The sequence below is a fragment of the Danio rerio genome, chromosome 25, assembly GCF_049306965.1.
Source record: "Danio rerio strain Tuebingen ecotype United States chromosome 25, GRCz12tu, whole genome shotgun sequence".
Classification (NCBI taxonomy): domain Eukaryota; kingdom Metazoa; phylum Chordata; class Actinopteri; order Cypriniformes; family Danionidae; genus Danio; species Danio rerio.
In genome coordinates this window covers 8,237,564-8,265,000 of record NC_133200.1, presented here as the reverse complement: position 1 = coordinate 8,265,000, position 27,437 = coordinate 8,237,564, and the positions used below count along the sequence as shown (strand labels likewise).

At 33.7% G+C, this 27,437-nt stretch overlaps 1 protein-coding gene and 1 long non-coding RNA gene across 2 annotated transcripts in view; both read right to left on the bottom strand.

The window, feature by feature from the left end:
- Positions 1-26,322, bottom strand: part of ptdss2 (phosphatidylserine synthase 2) — a 28,516-nt gene extending 2,194 nt beyond the window's left edge. Inside the window, 11 exon segments of the mRNA NM_001423812.1 lie at positions 2,717-2,902; positions 6,090-6,235; positions 6,610-6,724; positions 6,805-6,923; positions 7,937-8,050; positions 8,208-8,258; positions 9,667-9,801; positions 9,921-9,988; positions 17,863-17,945; positions 23,778-23,879; positions 25,486-26,322. Of these exon segments, the coding sequence (NP_001410741.1) occupies positions 2,717-2,902; positions 6,090-6,235; positions 6,610-6,724; positions 6,805-6,923; positions 7,937-8,050; positions 8,208-8,258; positions 9,667-9,801; positions 9,921-9,988; positions 17,863-17,945; positions 23,778-23,879; positions 25,486-25,586 (1,220 nt within the window). The 5' untranslated portion in view covers positions 25,587-26,322.
- LOC141380884 (uncharacterized) lies at positions 10,961-15,710 on the bottom strand. Its single transcript, XR_012400216.1, has 4 exons — positions 14,562-15,710; positions 12,410-13,346; positions 11,697-12,261; positions 10,961-11,491 (listed from the first exon to the last, which is right to left on the bottom strand). It is a non-coding gene; the product is annotated as an uncharacterized lncRNA (long non-coding RNA).
- Positions 26,323-27,437: the final 1,115 nt, after the last annotated feature.

The following is a 27,437-nucleotide window of genomic DNA, read 5'->3' as shown; positions in this document are numbered from 1 at the left end:
TGCTATTACTATTACGACTTAGATTACGATTAATATTACTACTACTGCTATTACTATTATTATGATTACTATTAATACTATTACCATTCTGACTACTAATACTACTATTACTATTATTGCTATTGCTATTACGATTTATGTTACGATTACTATTACTACTATTGCTATTACTATTATTACGATTACTATTGTGATTACTACTACTATTACTATAATTATTATTACTACTACTATTACTCCTACTACTACAACTGTTACTACTATTATTACGCAACCTATACTTCCTCAAATGCCAAGGCTTCTTAAAAGCAGTGTTGCCAGCATTGCAGTTTTCCCCGCACTATTTTATTATTTTTTTTTTTTGAAAATGCAATTTCAGGCTACTTTCATAACGCCCAATACAAAATGAAAACTGAAAAATTTCTTAATGGCAATGCATACCTGGCAACCCAAAAACTGCCGCAAGTGAGCAAGTAAAACTGTCTGATGGTGCGTCACATATGTCTAAAAAAGGTACTTAGAATTGTTGTTTTGTGTGTGGAAAGTAAAGTCTGTACATTCATATACTGTATCTACAAGAATGTGTATTACAAAATATCTGAGACGGTATGGTAAACATTTCCCTATGTGGGAATCCAGCAACTGACTGACTGAAAAAGGAAAAGAGGGCTACTTTTCATTCCATTTGTGCGGGTTTTGAGTTGTCATTGGGCTGGAAAATTTTCTTGGGACTTGGCAGCCCTGCCTAATAGGAGTAAAAGAGCAGTTTTTTTATGCTTCATATAGTCAGAAGCACATAACTTATAAAAAAATGAATGAATGTGTATCATGTTTAATTGTATTTTTCGGAGCAGAAAATAACGACTAGCATACATTTCAACATTATATACAGAAGACACTAATGTGGACACTTTAATGTAACCACTAAATTGTAATTCTTTCTAAAAACTAAATATTACTAAATAACAATTATATTTTTTTTTATACCAAAAATAATTTCAGGTATATTTAGAATTTATTGACATATTAAAAAAGTTTACTTTAGTTAATATGAACTAACAACACTTGAAAAGCATTTATTAATAAAAGCGTTATGCAAAGTCACATGAGCAAAAAAAGTCCTGGAAAATTTTTTTTTTCAACGCAGGGTGGATCAAAGTATTTATTTGATCCATATGTTTGTATAAAAAAACCAAAACCTATTATAAAGTACTACCATTACTACTACTATTACTACTACTATTATTACCATTACTACTACTACTATTACTATGATTACTATTACAACTATTACTACGGTTACTCTTACTACTATTGTTATTACTATTACTATAATTACGGTTACTATTACTATTATTATTATTATTACAACTATTGCTATTATTACTTTTACAAATACTATTACTGTTATTACTATTACATCTATTGCAATTACTACTATTGCTATTACTCATTATGATTACTATTACGATTATTTTTACTATTACGATTACTACTACAATATTATTACTATTACTACAATTAATATTACTACTTTTATTACGATTACTACTACAATTAATATTATTACTATTACTACAATTAATATTACTACTATTATTACTATTATTACTACTACTATTACTACTACTGCTATAACTATTATGATTAATATTATTACAACTATTGCTATTACTATTATTATTATTACTATTACAACTATTTCAATAGCTACTATTATTAATATTTATATTACGATTATTACTACTACTATTACAATTATTTTTACTATTACAATTACTATTACGATTAATATTATTACTATTACTACTACTATTACTACTACTACTATTACTACTATTACCATTACTACTACTACTACTTTTATGACTTTTGCTATTACCACTATTACGATTACTATGATTACTATTACAACTATATTACAACTATTGCAATTACTACTATTGCTATTACTATTATTACAATTACTATTACAACTATTACAATTATTATTACTGTGCCATCACACCGAAGGCAGTGAGAGCGTCAAAGGTCCGTCAAAGGTCCCCAAAAACGATGTCCTGCCTTAAGCATGTCAGTTACATGCACGCATAAAACATGCTTTTTAGCATGAAAATGTTGCACACTTTATCAAATTCATTTAACAATGGAAGATCAAGTTGCATGTGGTGTGGCTTTGCTTCACTTAATTTTCCAATGTGTCCATATGTCTGAAATATCTTGAAGCAGCAATACTGTTTTGTATTTTCGCAAGAGATTCCTGCTTTTTTAAAGAAAAATATGTATAACATTAATGCACATCAGTAACCCGCCAGTAACTTATTTAATGCATGTTCCTGTAAGAAAACATTGCAAATAATTGGAAATCCAGCGACCGCAATAATCAAACCCTTGGGAACAACTGTGGTAGCAACCAAAATTCACAGTGACTGTGTTCTCTGGACACCTCTTAAGCAGTGGACTTCTTCATTCTGATTAATTGCTGCCAAACCGCAAACCGTGTGAACGTGTTACTATTACGATTACTATTACAATTAATATTATTATTATTACGGTCACTATTACTATTATTAATACTACTACTACTGATACTACTGCTGATACCAATCTTAATACTCATACTAATGCTAATAATAATAATAATAGATTAAAATGAACATTTGGACGAGTGTTATGAGTGATTTTGGTGACAGAGCTGATATGTAGGATTTATTACCGAATAAAGAACCGCCACAGGGTCCAAACGAGGATGAGTGCAATTCCCAGTATCCAGCACTGAGTAATGAAGAAGGGGATTGGCAACATGATGGTGTTGGGGTCATATTTGACCACGATCAGAAACTCAGTAACAGTGATGGCCGCCACAATCCACGCCTGCTGGCCCAGCTTTTTATGGAATTTCCTGAAATCAAAGTAACACACTAAATTTACAAACTGCAAGCGCACAAAGGGCACAAACTAAAAAATAAAAAATAAAATAAAAAAAACAGTAGTTTTAAAAAATAAAAAATAAATAAAAATAAACTCTCCTTTAAATTCACAAATGCAACATGAGATTTGATAGTTAAAGTTAAATGTTTATGATTTACAATGCTAAATAAATTAATTAATACATATTAAATGGGATTATTTCCAATTTGCATAATCTCTGCCTACAAATTCCAGCTACATAAATTTAGGTTCCCAGCAATGCTGTGTTGAACCTTATTTATAGCTTTATAACCAATTTACACACAAAAAAATGTACTGTTTGTTTCATGAATGAGGTCCAAAAAAAAAGGAAAAGAAAAAAAAACCTTGTACCTACTAAGTTTCATAACTAGGTCATATTGTAGGCCTCATTAACATGTCTAGGACAAAAAAAGCTTCTCCGTCTCCAAACAACAAAGCAGCACATCTTAAGTAGCACAGCATGTGAAACTAGAGCAATCCCAGAATCCTTCACAATAAACGGACACTGTGGAAGGAAGAATTGATGATTTATGAAGCTGATTTGACCCAACAACTGACTGACTGAATATCACATTTTTATAGCTAATTACAGCATTGAGTGATTATCTTATCAACAATAAATGAAACTTGATACAGAATTTTCCAAAAAAAAAAAAAAAAAACTGAAGACAATGTGTTGTTGACTACACTGGATTCACAAGTGAGATTAATTGCCTTTATTAGGTGATCAGCAATGCTTGTTTCAGATAATTTTTATTAATATTAGATATTAGCAATATTCTATTAAATACTTTTAATAGATTTTTTTTACTTAAATGGATAGTTCACTCAAAAAATAAAGTGTACTCATTATTTACGCATCCCTCAAGTGGTTTCAAACCTTTATGAGTTTCTTGTTTGCTGTTGAACACAAAATAAGATATTTAGAAGAATGTTGAAAACCTGTAACCATTGACTTCTATAATAGGAAAAAAAACATACTATGGAAGTCAATGGTTACAGGATTTCAACCAATCAAAATAAATTCTTTTGTGTTTAACAGAAAAAAAACAGCTCAAATGGGCACATACGTTCACACATACGTGTCCATCTATGACGAACGTACGCTGTCAAACACGCATGTAAAAGTTTAGATCGGCGGTCACAAATCTGACCGCTCAAATTGTGTCAAAATCAAAATCACAGAAAATAGCCTATTACTTGTAATTTATGATGGGCTTCTCATTTAAAACATCTGGATAATGTTAAGAAAGGACCACAGAAAAAAGGCATTTCTCCTTTAAAGCGTTAATTAGTTCACTCCGACGTGAAATTCTGTCAACATTTAATCACTACACTGCTGAATCCATTGTATTTTCAGATCTGATACAGCTCGTTTGCATGTGTATGTGCCCCTTTACTCAGATACTTTAGGTATATAAAATTCGGAGGAATAAATATTTTACACATAAATAAACTACACATAAAAGCTTATTAAATTAAAGGTTAACTAGTAACTGTTACTGTGATTTAGCACATAAATCTCAATTGCCCTATTATTTATCATTTCCTACTCATTATTTAAAAAACATCTCGACAATGTTAAAAAAGGACCACAGAGAAAAGGCATTTCCCTTTTAAAGGGTTAGCTAATTCACTCCAATATAAAATCCTGTCAACATTTACCCACTAGAGTTCTGAATCTTTTCCCTTTTACTCAGATACTTTAAGGGTATCTAAAATTCAGAGGAATAGACAGTGTTACACATAAATAAAATACACATAAAAGCTTATTAAAAGGTTAAATAGTAACTGTTATTGTGATTTAGCATATAGATCTTGCACATAATTCTTCAATGGCCCTATTATTTATCATTTCTTACTCATTAATATAAAAACAAATCTCGATAATGTTATAAAATGATCACAGAGAAAAGGCATTTCCCTTTTAAAGGGTTAGCTAATTCCCTCTGATGTACAATCCTGTCAACATTTACTCACTAGAGTTCTGAATCTATTGATTTTTCAGAACTGATACAGCTTATTTGCGTGTTTATGTGGCCCTTTACTCAGATTCTTTAAGAGTATGTAATATATGACAGAGATACATAGTTTTATGCATAAATATAATTATTTTGGCACATATTAGCTTATTAAACTAAAGGTTTAACAGTAACTGTTATTGTGATTTGGCACATCATTCTGGCACACAATTCTCCAAATGTCCACAAGATGGCACAATTCATCACTAAATATGACAAGAAAACTGAAGCTTAAATAGCAAGAATTATTTCTTAAATTTCATTACAAACACATTTAATGACCTTTTGCTGAATAGACTGAATCTTATGAAGATGTTTAAAATCTAATCATCTTATAGTCTTATGGGTATGATACAATGTGGAGGAAGTTACAATATTAATTTGGATTGAAGTAACATTAAAGAGATCATAAGCTGCATTTTTTTTCCATTAAGTACTGTTCTCTGAGGTACACTTAATAATGTTGACAACCAAAAACATGATCCTTTAGAAGTAGTCTGCTATTTCTGTCCTGTAGTGTGATTAGCTAACAGATTTGCATATTGCATATCTAATGTTTGACAGGACTTTGACAGGACAGCAATGTAAGAATTTGTTGTACCAACCAAAGTAAACTTCTATATTTTTGTTTGGCAACCTATGCCCTTCACAGATGAACGCTGCTGTGATTTAGGGTTAAGAAGGCATGAACACAAGTTACAGACCATCTGTAATAACAATAGTGAGCATGTCATGAAAACAGTGCAGCAAGATTGTTGTTGGATACAATATAGTCAACACAGTATCATCTTACTTTCAGTCTGAAAATCCCGCATTGAATTGTGGCTTGTTTGAGATCAAATCTGTTGTGAAATTAAGTGAACAAATGTCTGGAGCTTCATTACAAAATAAAGTTCATCAGTTCTTTCCTAATGTTTGGGTCAGAAGGACAGCAACGCACAGCAAGGGCTCGTTCATATCAAACACATATTTGCTTCAAAAAAATGTAAGATGCGTCACTCAGGAATGGGTTTTTAAAAAAGCACCACGATGTTACCTCAGAACAAAGCAAACAACATAAACCAAAGCCATCAAAACATCTCATAAGGATTTCGCAATGCTCCCGATTGTACTTACGGGTCATCCATGAAGTCGTAGATCTCTCGCATGGCCACTCCACCAACGTTCACAAAGAAAACGAGCCGGAAAAGCACCAGATAATGCTCCGGAGGCATCCACATCACAAACTTCAAGTAAAATGTGTTCAACTCTGCCAACAAAAACTGCAAAAAGCAAGAGAATAAGCTACAATTTTCTTAATTCCACAAAACAATGCAGTGATTGGTCGCTCGCCATGATTTTGCCAAGTATGATGCGATCCTGGATTAACATCTATGCTGATCCTGGAACGTCATTTTTGTTGGAAAATCTAATCCATACCTATTCCCTACCCCTAAAACCAATCATAATTATCAATTATTCCCAAAATTAGAGGGAAATAAAAGTTGGATAAGTGCATAAACCTAAACATGACAAACTGTAATGGCATCCCTTAATTCTGATTAAAAAAGTTGCTCCAGGATCAACATAGATGTTACTTCAAGAACATGTCCTACTTGATGAAATCAGGTTGGGAGTGATTGGTCATGTGACTCACCATGAAAATAATACCCAATACTGCAAGCCACCTTCGCAGGTTTGACGCAGGACGCCATTCAAACTTGACCCAGCTGTATGGAGTAAACTGGAAGGCAATACGCTTAATTTTCCCTCTGCAACACACAACAGTGAAACGTCATATCGTTGTTCGACTTGCAGACAAACTTCTAAGAGGTTTATTTAGGGGTTTTACTTGTATGTTGGGATGTTCCAAAGGCCCTGCCACTGATACGGCTTCATGGAGAGCCAACCGAGCGTCTTCATGCCACAGTAAATGCCCAGCCCGTTACACACCAACACATCCATGATCCACTGCAGCAGGACAGAGGCAATGAGACACGATTTACTTTAAAAATTTATAACTTAGAGTTAGAATAATTACCCTCCCTGTATATATTATTTCCTTAATTTCTGTTTAACAGAAATATTTTCTTCAACACATTTCTTAGCTTTAATAATCAATTCCTTATAACGAATTTCTTTGCCTAATGACGTTTTATCTTTGCCATGATGGCAGTACATCATATTTTACTAGATATTTTCAACATGCTAGAATTCAGCTTAAAGTGACATTTAAAGGCTTAATTAGGGTAATTAGGCAAGTCATTGTATAATGATGGTTTGTTCTGTTGACTATCAAAAAATAATATTGCTTAAGGGGGCTATTATTGAACTTAAAATTGTATTAAATAAACTAAAAACAGCTTTTATTCTAGCTGAAATAAAACAAAAATATGATTGTTTTATCTTTCCAAAAAATATTATCAGACATACTGTGAAAATTTCCTTACTCTGTGAACAAAAATAAATAAACCACATAATTTTGACCTTAACGGTAGTTCTGCGTATTGGTTCAGATGTCAATATTTGATTCTGATTCACAAGCTCTAGATTCAATTTGAATCTGTCCGTCCATCTATATATCGATTGGTCGATTGTAGGCCTGCACAATGTATCGTTTTAGCACAATATCAAATGCGCACATCTGTAATAGTCACATCGTCAGATATACAATATATTAGTTAACCAGGAGATACAGAACATGTGATTTGTAAAGTCACTGATTAGATTAACAATAATAGAGGGAAGGTTTATCATTTGCATGTGTTTTTAGGGCCTGTGACTGAGCATTTGGTTTGGAGGCATAACAAACATTATTTTTTTAATTATTATTACAAAAGCAGCCCTAGTTTAATTGACAGCTTTTGAGAATCAATATTAAACCATATATGTACACCAAATATATGTATATTTCTTTTTTTTTTTTGCCCAACCCTAGTATACAATGCATGATTTCCAGTGTGTATCTGGTGTGTTGTACTCACATGGTCCCACCAGCACTCGGAGAAGTTTGGCAGCTGGTGTTCAAGACTGTACTCCAAAAACTCGAACATCACACTGATGATCATACACATCCACCAGTCCCTGATCATCAGCGTCTGACACACAAACAAAGAGAGTGAAGCAAATACATGACTAATAGACTCTAATTCAACTTCTGTTGCTGCACATTCACTTGCCAAACCGAGACGTGCTCTTAAGCTGATCAAATCAAACACTGGTTAACGGATTCGGATATTTAGTTTTAACACCAACCTTAATGTACCAGCCGAGAAAATGGGCAGGAACAAATCCATCCATTTTGTCCTGTTGGGAACACAATATGGAGTGATTTTAGAGGTACTTTTGACTAAGTATTAAAAAACTATTCAACATGCTTCAAGTTTATATTTTGGGTGGCATGAAGGCTGAGTGTTTAGCACTGTCGCCTCACAGCAAAAAAGTTGATGGTTCAAATACAGGCTGAACCAGTTGGCATTTCTGCGTGGAGTTTGCATGTTCTCCTCGTGTAGGCGTGGGTTTTCTCCGGGTGCTCTGGTTTACCTCAAAGTCCAAAGACATTCACTATATGTGAACTGGATGAACTAAATTAACCACGATGTATGAGTGTTTGTGTGAATGTGTGTATGGATGTTTCCCAGTACTGGGTTGCGGCTGGAGGGGCATCCGCTGCATAAAACATATGCTGTGATAGTTGGCGGTTCATTCCGCGGTGGCGAAACCTGATAAATAAGGGACTAAGCTGAATGAATTAATGCTTAAAAAAAAAAAAAACATCTGTGTTTGGGATGAGGTTTGTTGTTTACAAAAGCTCCCTAAAACTATGCTATAATAATAATAATATCAGCGACTCATCAGCGACTCCAGCCACCCAAGCCATAGACTTTTCTCTCTGCTACCCTCAGGCAGACGGTTCCGGTCACGCACCAGCCGACTGAAGGAAAGCTTCTTCCCTCAGACTATCAGGCTGATGAACACTTAACACACCCCACACCATCAATATGTAGCATGCGCTGCACTTTAACCAATCCATACTTGAACAATACTGCCTACAGCCATGGGTACACATGTTTTTTTTTAGAAGTATGCTGTTGTGTTTTGTCTGGAGCCAGCACCTAAGCTTTTCACTCATCACAGCACACCTGCTGCTGATGATGTGACAATAACAGTAATTTGATCATAATAATAATAATAATAATAATAACTTTGTATTTTGGTTGAAGTTTTGTTGATGACTTGAAATTGTATAGTTAAAAATAACCAAACAACACAACCCAAGCTCTGTCAATTATTTTAACTAATTATTATTAGTATTATATAAAATAATTATTTAATAACAATAAATAAATCAAAATCCATCACAATGCAGAAGTGAAATGCTTTCATTTGTTCTTCCTACACATCTGTTTCTCTCATATCACACACTCCAGCCTCTTCTCACATTAATACATCTCAATTTAAATCAATAATTCAGGTCTATTCAAACATTTATTTATTTATTAAAACAACAATGTAAGAGCAGGATAACATACAGACTTTATTCTGCGATGTCTGTATATTATCTCCCTAACCTACAGTATGTGCATTAGAAACCTGTGTATGATGTAGGACCAGATGTGGACGTAATGCTCTGTAAGTGACCGGGCTTATGCATGACTCTCTGTAACAGATGCATCAGTATGATGCTTTCATTTATGCTGCTTTTAGCGCCTACCCAGATATTGTGAAAGGGATCTGTAGGGTGCCCAGGGTCATAGATGAGACAGTTTCCGCCATAACCTCTTTCTGGAAGTGGGACGCCCAGTTTTGGGTCGATGTACTTCATAAACTGCCTGCCATCATGCACGGTCTGGAGGGAAAAAAATGAAGAAAATAATAATAATAATAATAAAAATATTAATAAACCTGAATGTGTTTGTCCATATTATTTTTAAATGTAAAGTTATGATGTTAAGGATGAACACAAACCTGGAAGAGGATGAAGATGAGGAATAGTTCGTACACCACAGAAACACATAGCCAGAAACGCCAGTATGCTAGAGGAAGATACAAACATATACACATAAACATCTACAATAATAATAATAATAATATAATAATAGTGATGATAATAATAATAATAATAGTAATAACAATTATGATGATGATGATGATGATGATGATGATGATGATGATGATTATAATAATAATGATGATGATGATGATAATAATATTGTAAAATATGTAACTAACTAAACATTTATTTTACTGAGGTGGATCATGGAATGGAGTTCATAAGTATATTAAATAAGACTTTTTTGAAAGTCTATTCATTACTTTTTTTATTAGAGTTATTATTAAAGTTGAAAGGTTATTTTTATGGGAAATACAGAGTAATAAAAATAATAAATGACATCAACACAATAAATTATGTAAACTTTTCAGTTTCCGACTGACTAATTATTTATTAATGTCAAAACAAAATAAATATTTTCATCTGTAATGAAGTAGAAAAATCACAAACTTGACAAAATTTGATATTTTGATATATGTTTGTATTTGATGTTTATAAAAAAAACAATATATTTTTAACAATGTCAGTTTACCGGTGAGTCATATTTGTTTATTTACATTTCATTTTATTATTATATTTAACTTTTTCAGCAGAAAAAAAAGATTAGAAACCATTTTTTTAATTAAATTTCAAGATATTATTTAATCAATTACATATTTATGATTATTATTATTATTATTACGACTATTATTATTATTAAATATGTTATTATATATTAAATATATATTTCTATATCATTAAAATATAAATAGATAAGTTTACAAATATTTCCATCAACAATATAAAAAAATAACACCATACGAGCCATTCCAAATTCAATTCAAATAGGAGAATTCCTGATGGGCCGGTCCGTTTTTTAGCTGCGAGGGCCAGTGTCTCTATCTGCATGCACTTTCAGCAGTCGCACTTTATTTATGTATTTGACCATAGCCTCACTCTTCTTATTCATTATTTTGCAGCAGCCCCGCTCTTTTTATTTTCTCGCAACCCCGTGAGCAAAATGCAGCCTGCAGGTCATTCGACCCCAAACAGCGGCACCTTGGTGAAAATAAGAATTCGAATAATTAATATATTTGAATAATTAATATATTTTTTTGCGTTAAAAACATAAAACTGTTTGGGTTACGTATGTAGGTGTAAATATTTTATTTTTTGTGCAATAACTGTTACAAAGGACTGTATATCCATAAAACATTTAGCACAGAATTTATATTCAGATATAGGAAAGGACATTGTGATGTTTTAAAGTTTTGTTTTGAAGTTTTGTTTTTTGTTTTGAGTGTTGAAGATTTAGTGACCCTTTAATGTTCTCATATTTATGAAAAACATTTGAAGTTCTAAAGCAGCTGTGTCCTTGAAATAGATATGATAGTGCCATTAGAAACTAAATTGGAATCAACGTTATTTTAATATAGTCAGTCGAGAACTGAGGGGGGCCGTTCTAAGGCTTGAAACTCCAAGGCTAAAAAGGAGTCCCACTCCGGCCCTGCACAGGGCGATTACTTTACCACCGAAAGTTGGTTGTTTATGTTGAAAAAAAGATTTAAGGCAAAACTAGTGCTTGTTAACTAATCTGGATAACGATGGAGGCATGAGTTGATCAAGAAGCCGAAGATAGGGAATCCATGTCCAAAAGATGGGGAACTTTCTCTCCAAGAGAAAAAAGGGCAGGTGCTCGAGCACCCAAACACCGCCCTTCTGCACGTGTCTGCTGTTTATAACGAAGTAAATTAAATAACTCTGCAAACAGAGATAAACCAACTAAGTCTTCTCAGTTCAGTCTGCGGCTGCTCATTTTCCCCTTATGAATTTACTACACTGATGGTCAGAGCACCACGCACCACGGTTGTCATAAACCACAAATGATCAGTGGTTCATGACAAATGATCAGTGTTTTCAATCACAAGAGACTTACTTTAGGTCTCAAATGGCGAAATGCACATTTGTAGTAGCAGAACTTTACAGTTCATAAAATATAGCACCGTTGTCTGTGAAAAGAGCAATAATCATATAAGAAGATCTGACAACGTGTTTACTCATGCAGTATACACATTTTGTGCTCTCCTTAATGGACTTTTGCACATGCGGGTCAGTTTAGGAACAGGATCTGTTCACACTGCAAATCTGATATTGACCACATTTATAAGAGCAGTGTGATCCGATTTGAGCACTAAGCCTCGCAGTGTGTACGGAGCCTTAGAGAATTCACAGCAGACCAGAACGATTTAACAAAGGGACATTCCCGAAACAAGTGAGCTACAGACTCGGAAAAAGTCTCACAGAAAGAGCAGATGTCGTCAATAGCTATGTTTCCATCTATTTTGCAAATGCGCATAAAAAAAAAAAAACAGTTGATGGAAACGCCATGATGGGCATAAATTTTGAAAATGCGCATAAAAAAAACTTATGCACCTAACTGGGTAGAATAAACTTTATTCGATAAGAAAAGATGCGCATAAACTGTGATGGAAACACTTATCGCACAAACTCCAGCATGCGCATTGAAAAAGGTCATGTGATTTGTTAAAAGAGATCATGTGATGCTTAAAATGTGTGTGAATGGACAAAACGTCAGGCTGAGCACATTATAAAACATCTGAAATGTTGTTTTGGTCATTATAAAACGCCTTACCATTTCAGTATTAACGTTATTATATTATTAATGACCTCCAGAATCAAGAGCGTCTGTGCTCCGCGTCTAACACCTTCAAACGCCACTGCGCGCTCACTGCTTGTCAGGATTGTCTTCTGAGGCGCATTCATTTAGAAAAGATTGATGCAGCTTCTCCTACTGCAGCAAATGCCGTTTTTACTGTTGATATTTGGCGCCAGTTAATCAGGAAGTGACGATTTTGTTCGCTTTGACTCGTTGGATGAAAACGATGCTTCATTCGCACAACTTTTATGCGATAATCAAGTTTTGCGCATAAAGTTTATTCGCATTTTTGGATGGAAACATAGCTAGTGTCATTTGGGAATTTCTGTAAAAATTGTTCAACTGGACAAAATCTATAAATAATGTTAATAAGAAATTTCTTTAATTTTATTTGTTTAAAAAAAAATCTGGGGAAGTGACCAAACATACGATAATTTAATATCATCAAAAAGGTTGTTCCAATAAGAAATAGAAGGATTTGAGATGACAAAGTCTAAATATAAAGATCTGATTTTATGATTGGATTTTTAGGGGAGAAACAAATTGATGCAACAACAGTAGAATCAGGACTAGGGGAACATACAGAAATCATTGAATTATTATGAAATGGCAATATGAAGAGTGGGATGCAAGCTTTCAGTGCTAACAGACTAACGTTAGCATTTTCCAAGATCTCCTATTTCACCTTTAAAGGGTCACGAAACACCAAAACACATTTTTTGAGCTGTTGACAGTCGTATATGTGTCCCACACTGCTAAAAACACTATTAGGACACCTATATTTCACTAAAAAGTGTAAATTGGTTGTTTTTGCGTTATTTCAAGCAAATTCGTACTTCCGGTTTGAAACGAATTTTTGAAGCTGCGTCACGGTCATGGTCATGACATAATATCGTGTATTCCAGCGTGCAGACTGGGCGTCTGTGCCAGAGTGAGTCTTATTACGTCTTACAGTGTGTTGCATTAATGCATGAGTAAGGCTTGGTTCAAACCAATCAGCGCGCTCTATTGTGCAACTTCATTAATATTCATTAGTGTCACAGTGTTTACGCCACAAAGACGCCACGTTGTGTTGGCAAAACAAGCGTGAAGTGTTGCTTTTATAGTTTGCTGCCATTAAGTTTCGTTTTTATTTTCTCTCTGTGAGAGCTCAGCTGGAGTCACGTGTGGATTAACAGTGTACGCGACGCTCGACAACAATAACTTACGTGTCTAAGGAGGAACATTGTTTACCTGAGAGCTGTTCTCATCTGCAAACGCTGAAATCCAGATTCGCTTGTAACGTTAGTCTTCTCTTCATAAAGATGCGGCTCTTGTTGCTGGTGATTGTCCTGTCTCTACAGATTTGGTAAGTGAGCGACCAGTGCTCTTTGTTTATTCAGTTTGTTCGTATCGAATTAAGTTAACTATTGCACTGAGTGCAAACATAGCACCGCATTTTGTGACTGGAAAAACACACGCGGCTTTCTGACGCTACCTGCCGTGTGCATCTAAGTTTCTGGGAAATGCAGAGTTTTTTTTTCTCTCATTCGCCGTGCGGTATCAAACATTGCATGAAAAATACACGCTTAGAGCAGTGCCTCGAATCAAATATCGCGTTTGTCGCGAGGGGCATGAATGAATTCCCTGAATGAAAGAGCCAAACTGCAGTTAAAGTCCAACATTTAATAATTTGGCAAATAATTCGACTACAGATGTCCATGTAGGTTAAACACCATCACTTTCTCCTGTGTGTGTATTTTGACTGAAACTCGCGCGTGCCCAAATAGACACTCCCACACCATCCCACTTTAGTTCCTCCGACACTCCCCCCTAAACAGAGCTGGACACGCCCACTTTTCTGACTTTTTCCAAAGCAGAGGTGTGAAAACACCCTGCTGAAACGAGGGGGTTTCATGGCCCTTTAATACAGCTTCATTCTTAACTTAACAGATTAAGGTTGTAAACCATTTTCTTTTTTTTTTTTAAGTGTGTTTGCATCCGATTCCCTAGTATTTGTTTCTATGCTAAAACCCCCAGACGCTCGTCTCCTCTATTCATGCAGTTCACCAGGCCTGACATTCAACACCGCTTTCTCAAAGACAGGAAGTCAAACTTATAATTTGCGTCATCACTTGTGATTTATCTCATGTCCTTGAGAGGCCTGGATTGTTCTTGCGCTGACCGGAGGAGTCCATCAATCATCATTCGCTCTGCTTTCTGTGAATGAGGTCTGGAAAGACCTGCACCCGCTCGTCCAGCAGAGCCAGTCGGCCCTCATAACTGGCAGCACTTGTGTACTGTTGCTATAACAGGATTATTATTACGGTTTCTTTGTGTTGAAACTCTTGGAATGCCACTTTCGAACTGTAATTTCACCTAGTGGGTGAAGCTACTGTGAGGTTTTGTTTAGATGCGACTCTTTTGATTTATTTGGTGCTTTTACAAATTTTTGTTTAACAGATAAATACATTACAATACAGTACAGCTTTTGGAGCATTATTTTGAACATTTCTGTGTTCAGAATTGTGTTTTGCCTTTCAAAAAATAAATAAAATAAATAATTAAATAAATAGGTGCGGTTTCAAATTTTAGTTTAACAGAAAAAAATATATACATAATATTATATATAAGAACTATACTATATAAGAACTATAATTCTTTAGAAAACAATTAATGAAGATCTGAGCTAAAAGATTCAAACTTTAAATTTTACATAAGGACGGCAACAATTTATAGAGAATTTTGAGTTTTTGTAGAGAATTTAGAGTCTCCTTTATGAGGACATAAAAAAAAAAAATCAGATTTTTAAAAATAAATAAATAAACATATAAAATAATTGATCATAAGTTTAGTGCTTGTTTGTAGAGCTGCGAATTTAAGGCCAAAAATCATTATTTTTACACGAGCATTACTATAATCATATTAGTATTTTTAGGGTTAAAAACACTTTTAAAAATGACTTTAAAACAGTATTGTGTTGCTTTAAAATGAATATAAACATGACTGAAAACATGGCAACTTCGTTATTTTGACCTGTTACTATTTTTTGCTATTATTTATTTACATTTATAAGAAATGCCATCAAGCAGTTTTCACAACAACAAAAAAGGTTTTACTCAAACATTTAAATATAATATCATATTAACATATTTCATAATCTGTAAAATGAGGTTTTAATAAATGAGACAGACATAAATGTTTTATAAGAGACATATTGAAGTCAGAATCATTAAACCTCCTGATATAATAGCCTCCCTGTTTACTTTTTCCCCAATTTCTGTTTAACGGAGAGAAGATTTCTTCTAGATTACTAAACATAATAGTATTAATAATTCAATCCTAATAACTGATTTATTTTATCTTTGCCATGATGTCAGTAAATAATATTTTACTAGATATTTTTCAAGACACTTCTATACAGCTTAAAGTGACATTTAAAGGCCTAACTAGGTTCATTAGGTTAACTAGGCAGGTTAGGGTAATTAGGCAAGTTATTGCATAATGATGGTTTATCCTGTAGACTATCGAAAAAATATATAGCTTAAATGGGCTAATAATTTTGACTTTAAAATGGCTTTTAAAAAATTAAAAACGCCTTTTATTCTAGCTGAAATAAATCAAATAAGACTTTCTCCAGAAGAAATAATATAATCAGACATACTGTGAAAATACACAGCGCTGAACACAGGAGTAAACCCCTCACAAATCCCTCATTTAAATGAATATTTTCTATATGAAGTTTTACAATATTATATTCATGCATAAACATTAGATTTGGCTAGATTTAGTTTATGATAGTTACTAATGATACTACAATATGTAGTGTAATTTATTAATGAAAAGTTGTAAATATTCATACAATATAATGCTCATCTCAAAATATTTCCCTTTACTATAAATTACTGTAGTATTTTAAATGTGTAACACCTGGTTTTATTAAAGTTTCGCGGTTATATTCTATAATTTGTTTCTGTTTGGTGCAGCAAATTATTTGCAGTAAATAACTGAACTGAACACTTCTGCCTCATTGACAGTTTTATTGATCACTAAGATGTGATTGGCTTAAATTTTAAGTTGCTGTGATTTAAAAATGAACATTTTAAAAATAGATGTATTTATTGCAAATATTTTTTGTATTGCAATAAAAAGTAGCTTAGATGTAGCTAGGCTACTTTTGCCAAGTAGCCTTTAGCTTAGTTTGCTACATTTCCCAGAGGGTAGCTTTTAGTGTAGTTAAGCAACATTTTAAGTAGAGTAGCTAATAGCTTAGCTCACTCCGTTTTCAAGTAGTCCCACACTGCATGCACTATAGGTGAACTGAAAAAGCTAGTAGTGTATGTGTGTGAATGCAAGAGTGTATGGGTGTTTCCAAGAGTTGAAGGGCATGGAGGGCATCCGCTGTGTAAAACAAATGCTGGATAAGTTGGTGGTTCATTCCGCTGTGGCGACCCCTGATTAATAAAAGAACTAAGCTGAAAAGAAAATGAGTGAATCTTTCTATTTTTCAACATGTTCAGTGACTAAAATATTATTTTATTAAATATATTTGTTCAATAAATCTGATTTGTTCAAATGCAGCAAATTGCATGACCTATATTCACTGAGAAATTAATAAAAAAAAGACTCATTTATAAAATGGGTTGTACTCAATTATGTTGAGCACGGCATATATACACGCATCCACACTTAAAACACTCCACATAGTTACTGTACATCTAAGACATACTCCAACTAATTAACATTATATTGCAACCCCAAAAAAACCCATAAGTGCTATGTGAAGACTTCCGGGAACAGGGTGATGAATCATATGACTTGGTGAATCATTTATATGAACTTGTGATTTCAGAAAAATACAAAAGAATCAGTTTTTTCAAAGCTATTTTCAAGGTCTTTCTAGAAGTCAGATTATTGCATCATCTAGCTTTAATGCAATGAACAACAACACAAAAAGTCTATATTTGTTTAGTCACGCTCTACTGCTAGCTGCTGGAAAGTATGTTACTGGAAAAGCTGCTGAGAATCATGTCACAGTACTGAAACCTGTGGTTAAGTCCCTACTTTTAGCTGCTCCACAATTATAGCATCTCCACGTCTATTTACAGTAAATGACAGGAGGGCGATGTGACACCTGGGTTAAGGTTAAATCATCTGAGAGTGAAGGTGAGCGCGCTCTGCTCAGGGTTAGATCATGTTTAAGTAAAGGTAAAGGGTCTGACCTGGATGAGGACGAGTGAAAGGGCCATCTTTAGCTTGTGTTACTCCAAAACAAAGGAACACCAGAATACTGGCTACAATTCCTCTGAAACAGACAAAAACAAATGTGTGTTAAAAACAAGCAGTGAAAGTTTTATTTCCTCCCCCTCACTTTTTTTGTTGAATGACATTCCTAAAAACCTCTTGAACTCAAACCTCTGTTTACAGCTCTGACATTTTGGCTAAGAAATTGTATATTACTTAAATGGTGTAATTCTCAAAGTCCAACTATTTCCATGTGGATTTTCCAGTTGTTTCCTTAGAAAGATTAATATACAACCTCTAAAACAAACAGGACAAATTCAGAAGACTTTGAAATCCTCTCCAATCCTTCCTACACAAACTCAGATTTTTTATTTTATTTTAAGATAGTTCTGGCTTCTTTTTTTTTGGTTTTTATTAAATTGTAATTATTGGCAGCCCTCAGGGTTTGTTTGTTTGTCTGATTGTCTTTGTATTATTTAAAAGCCCTAATAAACAAAAACAAGCCGTAATTGAATTGTAGCAAGATTTTTGTTCATAACTCGGACACATTGCCGAGGTGCTCCTGTGACAATTAAAAGCAGTTGCTTTCTGTTAATTCCTTATTTACACAAATTTTAAAACAATAAAACACTTGAAAACTTTGGATTTAAAGCAAAAAAAAAAAAACGTATGTTTTTATTTATTTTCCTCTCTCTCTCTCTTTCTCTCTCTCTCTCTCTCTCTTTCTCTTTCTCTTTCTCTTTCTCTCTCTCTCTCTCTCTCTCTCTCTCTCTCTCTCTCTCTCTCTCTCTCTCTCTCTCTCTCTCTCTCTCTCTCTCTCTCTCTCTCTCTCTCTCTCTCTCTCTCTCTMTATATATATATATATATATATATATATATATATATATATATATATATATATATATATATATATAGTCTATCTCTGTCTATCTATCTTTATATATATATATATATATAAAGATAGATAGACAGAGATAGACTATATATATATATATATATATATATATATATATATATATATATATATATATATATATATATATATATATATATATGAATAATGAATAAGCAAAAATAAAAGAATAAATTAATGGCTTATAATTAATGGATATATAATGCTAATACACAGTTTAGCGTTTAACTCTTATGAAGATAGAACTTTGAATGAGTACATAAAACTGAAGGAGAAAGATAAAACTGTTGATTTAAAGAGCTTATATGAAAATGTGTGCCTATTATGCACTGAAATATTAATTAATTTGAGAACATATAGAGACGCTTTTTCATGGGAGAGGCCGAAGCTTCAGAATTATTTAGAGAGATTTGCTTGTCAGTTCTTTAATTGGCGGAAATTCTCTGCAGAATCATGGCAAGTGTAGTTCTTCACAAGACTACTGTTAAAGCAGTTATACACTAACTGACAGAAGTCACCTATCCAAGTTTTAGGAACAGCAAATAATAACTTGACTTCTAGTTGATCATTTTGTATCAGAAGTGCTTTATATAAAAGGCAAAGGCCTCTAGATTACGCTTATTTTACCAAAATAAAATATGATCATGCCTTGATTTTTGAATTATTTAATTAGGACAGTAAGATCTGACTTTGCTTAGACAAGTCTTGTCACTTGACAGTAATAATGTACAGTATAGAATATAAAGTCATGCTGCAGTGGAGAAAGAATGAATATTGTGTATGACTCCCATGAGCTTGGAGGACTGCATCCATACATCTCTGCAATGACTCAAATCACTTATTAATAAAGTCATGTGGAATGGCAAAGAAAGCACTCTTGCAGGACTCCCAGAGTTCATCAAGATTCTTTGGATTCATCTTCAATGCCTCCTCCAATAATGTTCATGTCTGGTGCCTGGAGCATTATGACCTTCTTTGCTTTCAGGAACTTTGATGTGGAGGCTGAAACATGAGGAGGAGCGCAATCCTGCTGAAGAATTTGCCCTCTCCTGTGGTTTGTAATGTAATGGGCAGCACAAATGTCTTGATACCTCAGGCTGTTGATGTTGTAATCCACTCTGCAGATCTCCCATACTGAATGTAACCCCAAACCATGATTTTTCCTTCACCAAACTTGACTGATTTCTATAAGAATCTTGGATGCATGTGGGTTCCAATGGGTCTTCTGCAGTATTTGTGATGAATGGGATGCAGTTCAACAGATGTTTCATCATCTTATAAAAATCTACCTTCTGCCACTTTTCCAAATGATCAACTAGAAGTCAAGTTATTATTTGTTGCTCTTACAACTGGGATCGATGACAAGACTTTGTCAGGTAGTGCATGTATAATTCACAAACTCTAGTTTTTAAGCATAATTTCAAAGCAAAAATAACTAAAAAAAACAAAAGCTGCTTGCTGTAACAAATCAAACTCAATTAGTTTGTTTTTATGTTATTTATTTACATTTTTGGGAGAATTTTAAGTATTAAAGCATTTTACAGGTCATTTAAGTATTAACTGTATTTAAAGTTTATTAGTAAATCAGAGTTTAAAGCTGTTTTGAATATACTAATTTAAGAGAAATAAAAAGTGAAGATTTCACGTGTCACACTATTCATCAGTAAATTCTTCACTCAATCAACACCCAATGTGACGTGCCAGATTCTGATTAATCTCTTTTTTTTGTGTCTTTATATAATGGAGACATTTGCATTGGTGGGCAAACATAATGGCCTGGTTTAGTAAATGTCACCACTTCTATTTGCATTAATGGTTAGTTCACACCAAAATGAAAATTTAATCACCATTTAATCACCCTCAAGTGGTTCCAAACCTTTATGAGTTTCTTTCTTCCGGTAAACACAAAGGAAGATATTTTGAAGAATGCTGAAAACCTATAATCATTGACTTCCATAGTATTTGTTTTTCTATGGTACTATGGATGTCAATGGTTACAGGTTTTCAGCATTCTTCAAAATATCTTCTTACATGATTATTGTTAAAAGACCAAGGACACTCAAAGGTCTCAAACATGTAAAATGCAGGTTACAAATTATAATTTTAATTTATGGGTGAATGTGTGTGTGTTATGTGTATATATATAAATAAATAAATATATATATATAATGCATCCTAAATTAATCACTTACAATTTAGCCCACAATGGCAGAAATAACCATGTCTAATTAGGATCAGATCTTTTTTTTTTCTGCAAAAGTTTGTTTTTTAAATATAGTACTGTAATTCAGCTTTGTTGCTGTGCCAGGCAAAAGTATCAAGCTTAAGTCTACATTAAAAAAAACAACATCATTTGTCAACAGAGAGAAAACAACAGTTAAAGGGATAGTTCACCCAAAAATTCACTCAAGTGATTCTAAACTTTATTAAAGTTCTTCTGTTGAACACAAAACAAGATATTCTGATGAATGGTGGAAACTGGTGGACAATGAACGATAAATATTAGCTATTGTTAGTCAATGTCAGTTTTTTCGACTTTCCTCAGCATATCATACTTTGTGTTCGACAAAAGAAAGCAACTTAAAGTTTTGGAAACCAGTGATTCTTATGACAATTTTAATTTTTGGATGAACTGTCCCTTTAAGAAAGCATCTAATTATAGCGACATGTTTGACAAACTGCATTTCACAGTTGACAGCTATAATTAAAACTGCTCAGTCACTTTGATTATTAGGTATATATCTAAAACTACAGACTTTATACATCTGGCTTTACAAGACTATAGTTCGAATTAATTAAATGAGTGGTTCTGATAACAATTTCTAGGTGAACTGTCCCTTTACGAAAGCATCTAATCATAGTAACATGTTTGTCAAACTGCAATTCACTGTTTTATGTAAACCTTTTTTCCAAACTATTAAAGACTATTTTGAATTAATCATTTTTATTTTAATATTTTTTTCTTTTTTTGCTTTATTTTAAACATGTTTTGTTCAGAATTGTGCTTTTCCTCACAAAAAAAGTCTTTACATAAAAATCATTCTACTGGTTTTCGTAGATTGTGAAGAAAGGGTTTATCTTTTGCATATTTATTTTCTAAGTAAATTAAAAATTACTACTTAAATGGATAGTTCACAAAAAATAATTCTGAAATCATTCATTCACCTTTCACTTGTTCCAAACCTTTCTGAGTTTCTTTGCTCCGTTAATCACAAAATATATTTTGAAAAATGTTAGAAACATGCAACCATCGATTTCCATAGTATTTGTTTTTCCTAATATGAAAGTCAGTAGGTACAGATTTTTTAGCATTCTTTAAAATATCTTCTTTAGTATTCAACAGAAAAAAGACACACTCACAAAGGTTTGAAACCACGTAAGGGTGAGAAAATAGAGTAAATAAAGGCAAATATTTATTTTGGGGTGAACTGTCCCTTTAAAAAACTGATTAACAACTTCACAGAAGTTCTGCCTTCAACAGCTATTATTATTCCAGTGCTTCCCACACATAGACTTTACTTAAGCAGGCCGCCCAGGTATAATAGTGATCACCCAAGCATATTTAGTGACACTTTTTTTTTTTTTACTATTATCATCAACCTTTTACACTTTTTGTATCTCTCTTTTGTATCTCTCGGCTCTCTCTTTCGCGCTCTCTCTCTCAGCTCTCGGTGGCTTGCGCTCAGGCGGTCTGGCTGGCGGTGCTCCGCACATGCCAAGATCCATCTACATGCCGCTCTCTTAACTGTTTTGTACGTGTTAACTTTTGGATCCTTTAGTTTTCTTAATGTGTTGACTAGTTTGTTTATTTTGATACTTTGTTTTTTGAAGCGTTTTGGTATTAATTTAGTTTCGGTATTTATTACGTTTTGGTATTAATTAAGTTTAACGAAGGAAAGCAGTGGGCTGGAAGAATCGCCTGTTTTTTTATTCCTTTCATGGGAGTTGTAGGTAATCTATCCATTAAGAACAGTTATAGTCAAACTGTTTTGTTTAGCTGCCCTACCTGTGTTTTGTTAATATTTTGTTGCCTGTTTTGGAACATTTGATTTTTAGAACGATTTATTGACGGGACTTTAATTCGTTAATTCAAGCGTCAGTGTCCTTTCATGTTCGGCTCAAACCTTGATGTTGTTATTCAAGCCAGTTTTGGGCTGTAATACTTGTAATTATTAAAGTTTTAGAGTTAACGTCTGTTTTTATTTATTTTTTCTGTAATTTATTTCTCATTTTCTGTATATTTTATTAACTTTATGATGTCAATATATTGCATATTTTATACATTTCTAAAATAATTTTAAGTCTAAAACAAACTTGAATGTCAGAGAGAGAAACAGAGTTTATCTGTCAGTGGGTGCACATGGCTCCTGAATAGCATAAAATTAAGAGAAATAGTAGATTTCTTTTTTTATTTCTTAAACCCATTGAAAAGAAACAGTGTATAACAGGGTCATAATAAATGCAATCATTGTTAAAAATTAAATTGTGTTTTGTTTGGTCGCATATAGTTACTAATTATGTGATGTGGGTAAATGGGGTAAATTAATCCGGCCACCACCGCAAGTATACTTCAAACCTGTGGGAAGCACAGCATTCAGAATCAATTTCACAATCCAGAACTGAACTGTTGCACCATATTTTTCCTTGAGTGTTTGTTTTGTAGTTTGCTTCTTAGTTACTATGGTGACATTCTCAAATGGTTCAAAACTCAAACACCACTTATAAAAACAGCACAAAAAATAAAAGCTGCTCTTTCTTCTGATAAAGGTCATGTGCTTTTAAGCGCAGCGGGTCGGTCTGTGACCTGTACTTTGTGATCAGCAACAGATGTCACACATAATCCTGTTAGCCAATAGAAAGCATGACACTTGCCAATCCCCTCCCAGCGATGGCCATGTGACATTTCTGGATAACTTTAGCTTGTGCTCAGGAAAGAAACAGTACATCTCATTCTCAGGGGCTCTGAACTGCAGACTTTACCGTTTAGTGTTGTACGCAGTGTCATGTGGCGTCTCCTCCAATAGTGTCACATAAACCAGAGCACATGTCAGGATGAACAGCACCGTCACGGTATGTGCCCTCCTGCAGAAAACCAGAGAGACGAGAATGTGTTTAAATGCCTATTTGAGAGACGTCTGTTTTGTTTCCTTTTGTTCACATCTCAAACCTGCCAAGCGGGTATAAGGGTTGATCATCAACAACCACGCCTCATCATTCACACCCCAACTCACACACACACTCACACAGGGAAAGAGACGAGAAGAGTGCAGAGATTTTATTAAAGATGGACAGACAGACAGACAGACAGACAGACAGACAGACAGACAGACAGACAGACAGATAGATAGATAGATAAACAGATGGACAGGTAATTAAATAGAAAGGTAGACAGACACTATATGTAGACTGATAGACAGACAGAAAGACAGACAGAAAGACAGACGGACGGACGTGCATTTTCATGTTGCACATTATTGTACACACACACACACACACACACACACACACACACACACACACACACACACACACACACCAACCATAAAACTAAAACAATTCCAAATATTGCTCATAACAAATTAAATAAGATTAAAGCAAAACAATATATAATAATTCAAATAAAATCAATTGTACAAAATGTTTCAATCAAGAATGAAAAAAAAAAACTTTTGAATGTGGACTTCAACCCTGCTCAATACAGTTTGAGATACTATACTGTAAATTATGCAAATTATAATTATGTAAATTATTTCATAATTATGCAAAAGGATTATAATAGTTAATAACATGAATAATAATAATAATAATAATAATAATAATATGAATAATAATTTGGATCGTAGTACAGAAACACATGACTGAACACTAGGCATGGGCTGGCATGAGATTCTGACGGTATGATAACCTTGGATATAAATATCACGGTATGACTGTATTGTGAATACTGCTCTAAAATATATTACTTTTCAATGTCTGGGTAATAAAACAAAACCTTTTTCTCCTTTGTACACAATATATTTTTATTTGAGAAACATTTCAAATATTTTGGAACAATAACCATGTCAGGCTAAATAATTCAAATGAATCATTCACTTCTGCTGACTTCATTTGTTTCAAAAACACAGATTTCTTTACAATTTAAAATGGCAATTTTGGAGATCCTTTCTGCTGGAGATACTGTTGTACTGAAAACTAAAAGAAATTAAAAATTGTATAAAAAACATACTCATACCTTAGGAACGGTATGGCAGAAAATATTGTCGGTTTTAAAACCTTGACTTTTCCAAACAGTGGTATACCTTGAACACGGTGTTCATCTCATGCCTACTGAACACATATTAGCATATTGTAGTTTTTATAGTTTTAGCTGTTATCAAAAGAAAAGTCCAAATTTTCAAGACTTGGCAGCATATTATGTATATAAACTATCCATCAGTCATGTTTTTCCTCTATGTGGCTGTGAGACACAAACAGAGAAAGAGTCTCTTCTAAGGCATCTGTCCATCTTAAAGCCTTTAATGGATCGAGTGTTGTTCTGCTGAGGTTGCAGAACAGAGAAAAGCCGAGCAAAGCTGTAATACTACCAAACAGCCTCTGGACATCACATACTCACCATCAGATCCCTTCATACACTCCACGCAAACACACACAATGATTCATTATCTGATGATAAGCGACATGAACTCACCAGAAGAAAGTGTTGGTTCCATCATCGAACACCTCGCACTCAGAGCGGCCGGGTAATGGGAGATCATCAGCGCCAGACCTCTTCCACTCGCCTTTAGCCATCACGCTGAGATACACCTGCAGTTAAAACTAAACCTGAACCAACCTACACCTGACCCAAGCCTCCTGAGTTTCAGTAACAGCTAACTAATCCCAACACAAGCAAACTCAGCCTAAAAACACACATCTATGGTTTAAAACCTCGGCAGCTGTGAGCTGAACCTGAACTAAACCGAGCTGACAGCTGAACTATCTGTAACCCAACAGACCGGTCATTTCTGACAGAACCAAACCAAACAAACCTGCACACGACTGACTTAACCTGTCCTGCGAATAAACCGACCCTAACCCAACATATCCATGCTAAATCTGACCAACACACATGAAGTATAAGAAAACCTCATGTGAATTCTGACTAAACCCAAACTAAACACTGAGATTTACGCCCGAACTCTACCTGAATAAATCACTACAACTCAATCAGCATACACTCACCTGAACTACGGGGTAATTGGAGAGTTTAGCCTTTAAAATAAAGCATAAAACTATTAAAAGCAAGTCACGGGAGCTCGCGCGCGCGTCCCGCCACTGCCCGGTAACGGAGCGTGCGCGCATTAACCGGATCAACAGTCGCTCAAAGACGTAAGTCTTAAAGAAGCGATATGAAACAACCTCTTTAAACGTCACACATAAACCCAAAGCGGACTCCCCATCCTACGAGAGGCGATAAAACAGTTTTATGGGCTGCAGCACAAGCACACGCACGCGCACCTCTCGTGCGCTTCAGAAAAATATAACCATCGTAAGGTCGCGCGGCATGGCGTCATTTCCGCTCATCTCATTGGCAGCGTCATAAACGTGTGTTTTGGTCATCAAATAATGTGCACAAATACTTCCCCAGGTTTCAGGGTTGATTTTTGTTTCATTTTACAAAATAAATAATTTAACGAATGCATAATTTTTATTTTATTGTAAAACTGGCTATGATACAGTCGATAATGCTTTGAAGTTGATAATTTTTCTTGGGAAGTTTCACATACACAGGGCAAAAGTAATGTCTACTTCCTCCTTTAATTTTTTCTGTAAAGATTTAAAAATATTTAAATATATTTATAAAATATAAAAATATTTATAAAAACCTCTCTAATAATGAAAAAAATATCTGTACAATTTAATAATTTAAATATGATCTATAATACAATATTTTGGTTGTTTAATGTATGTTCTGCATCATTAAAATTTGTATGACTGCTATCATTATATATAATCCTGTATACTTGTCAGTTTTATGCTTCAATTAAAAAAAAAGGAAACAGAAAATAATTTACCCTTCACTTATGTATTGTCTCAGTATATAAAAGTTATTCATATTCAGAAAATATATCTTCGTTACATCCTAAAGATACACTATGTGGAAAAAAAATTTTTCTCACCAAAATAAGGCCATACGTCCCTTATTTCAATCCCTCATAGTCAGTAAACCTACATAAACTCTTACTGGTCTGGGTTCATCAGATGTTTAAATTGGAAGAAGATTTGGTCGTTGCCTACCAATTTTTTATTACAAACTAATTTTAAGAAGTCTTTAAATTTTTCTAAAATTCTGCATAATTTTTATCCTGTCAAATATTTTTTTTTCCAAGTTTAGACAGAAAACAGACCAAAACTGTTCATTTTGTTTGTCAGAGCCAGAATCTGTGTCACATTTTTTTTTTTTGGATTTGTCAATTCTAAAAAAAAAAACATGATACGAGATCTTTAAATTCATAAACAACAAATTATTGTCAAATTTCCGTTTAGAATATCAACATGTTATTTTTGGATTTTTAACAAATAAATAAGGAAGGAAGATTATGTTATTAATTTTTTGATAATATTTACAAAGTACCATATTCACAGATGCAAATGTAATAG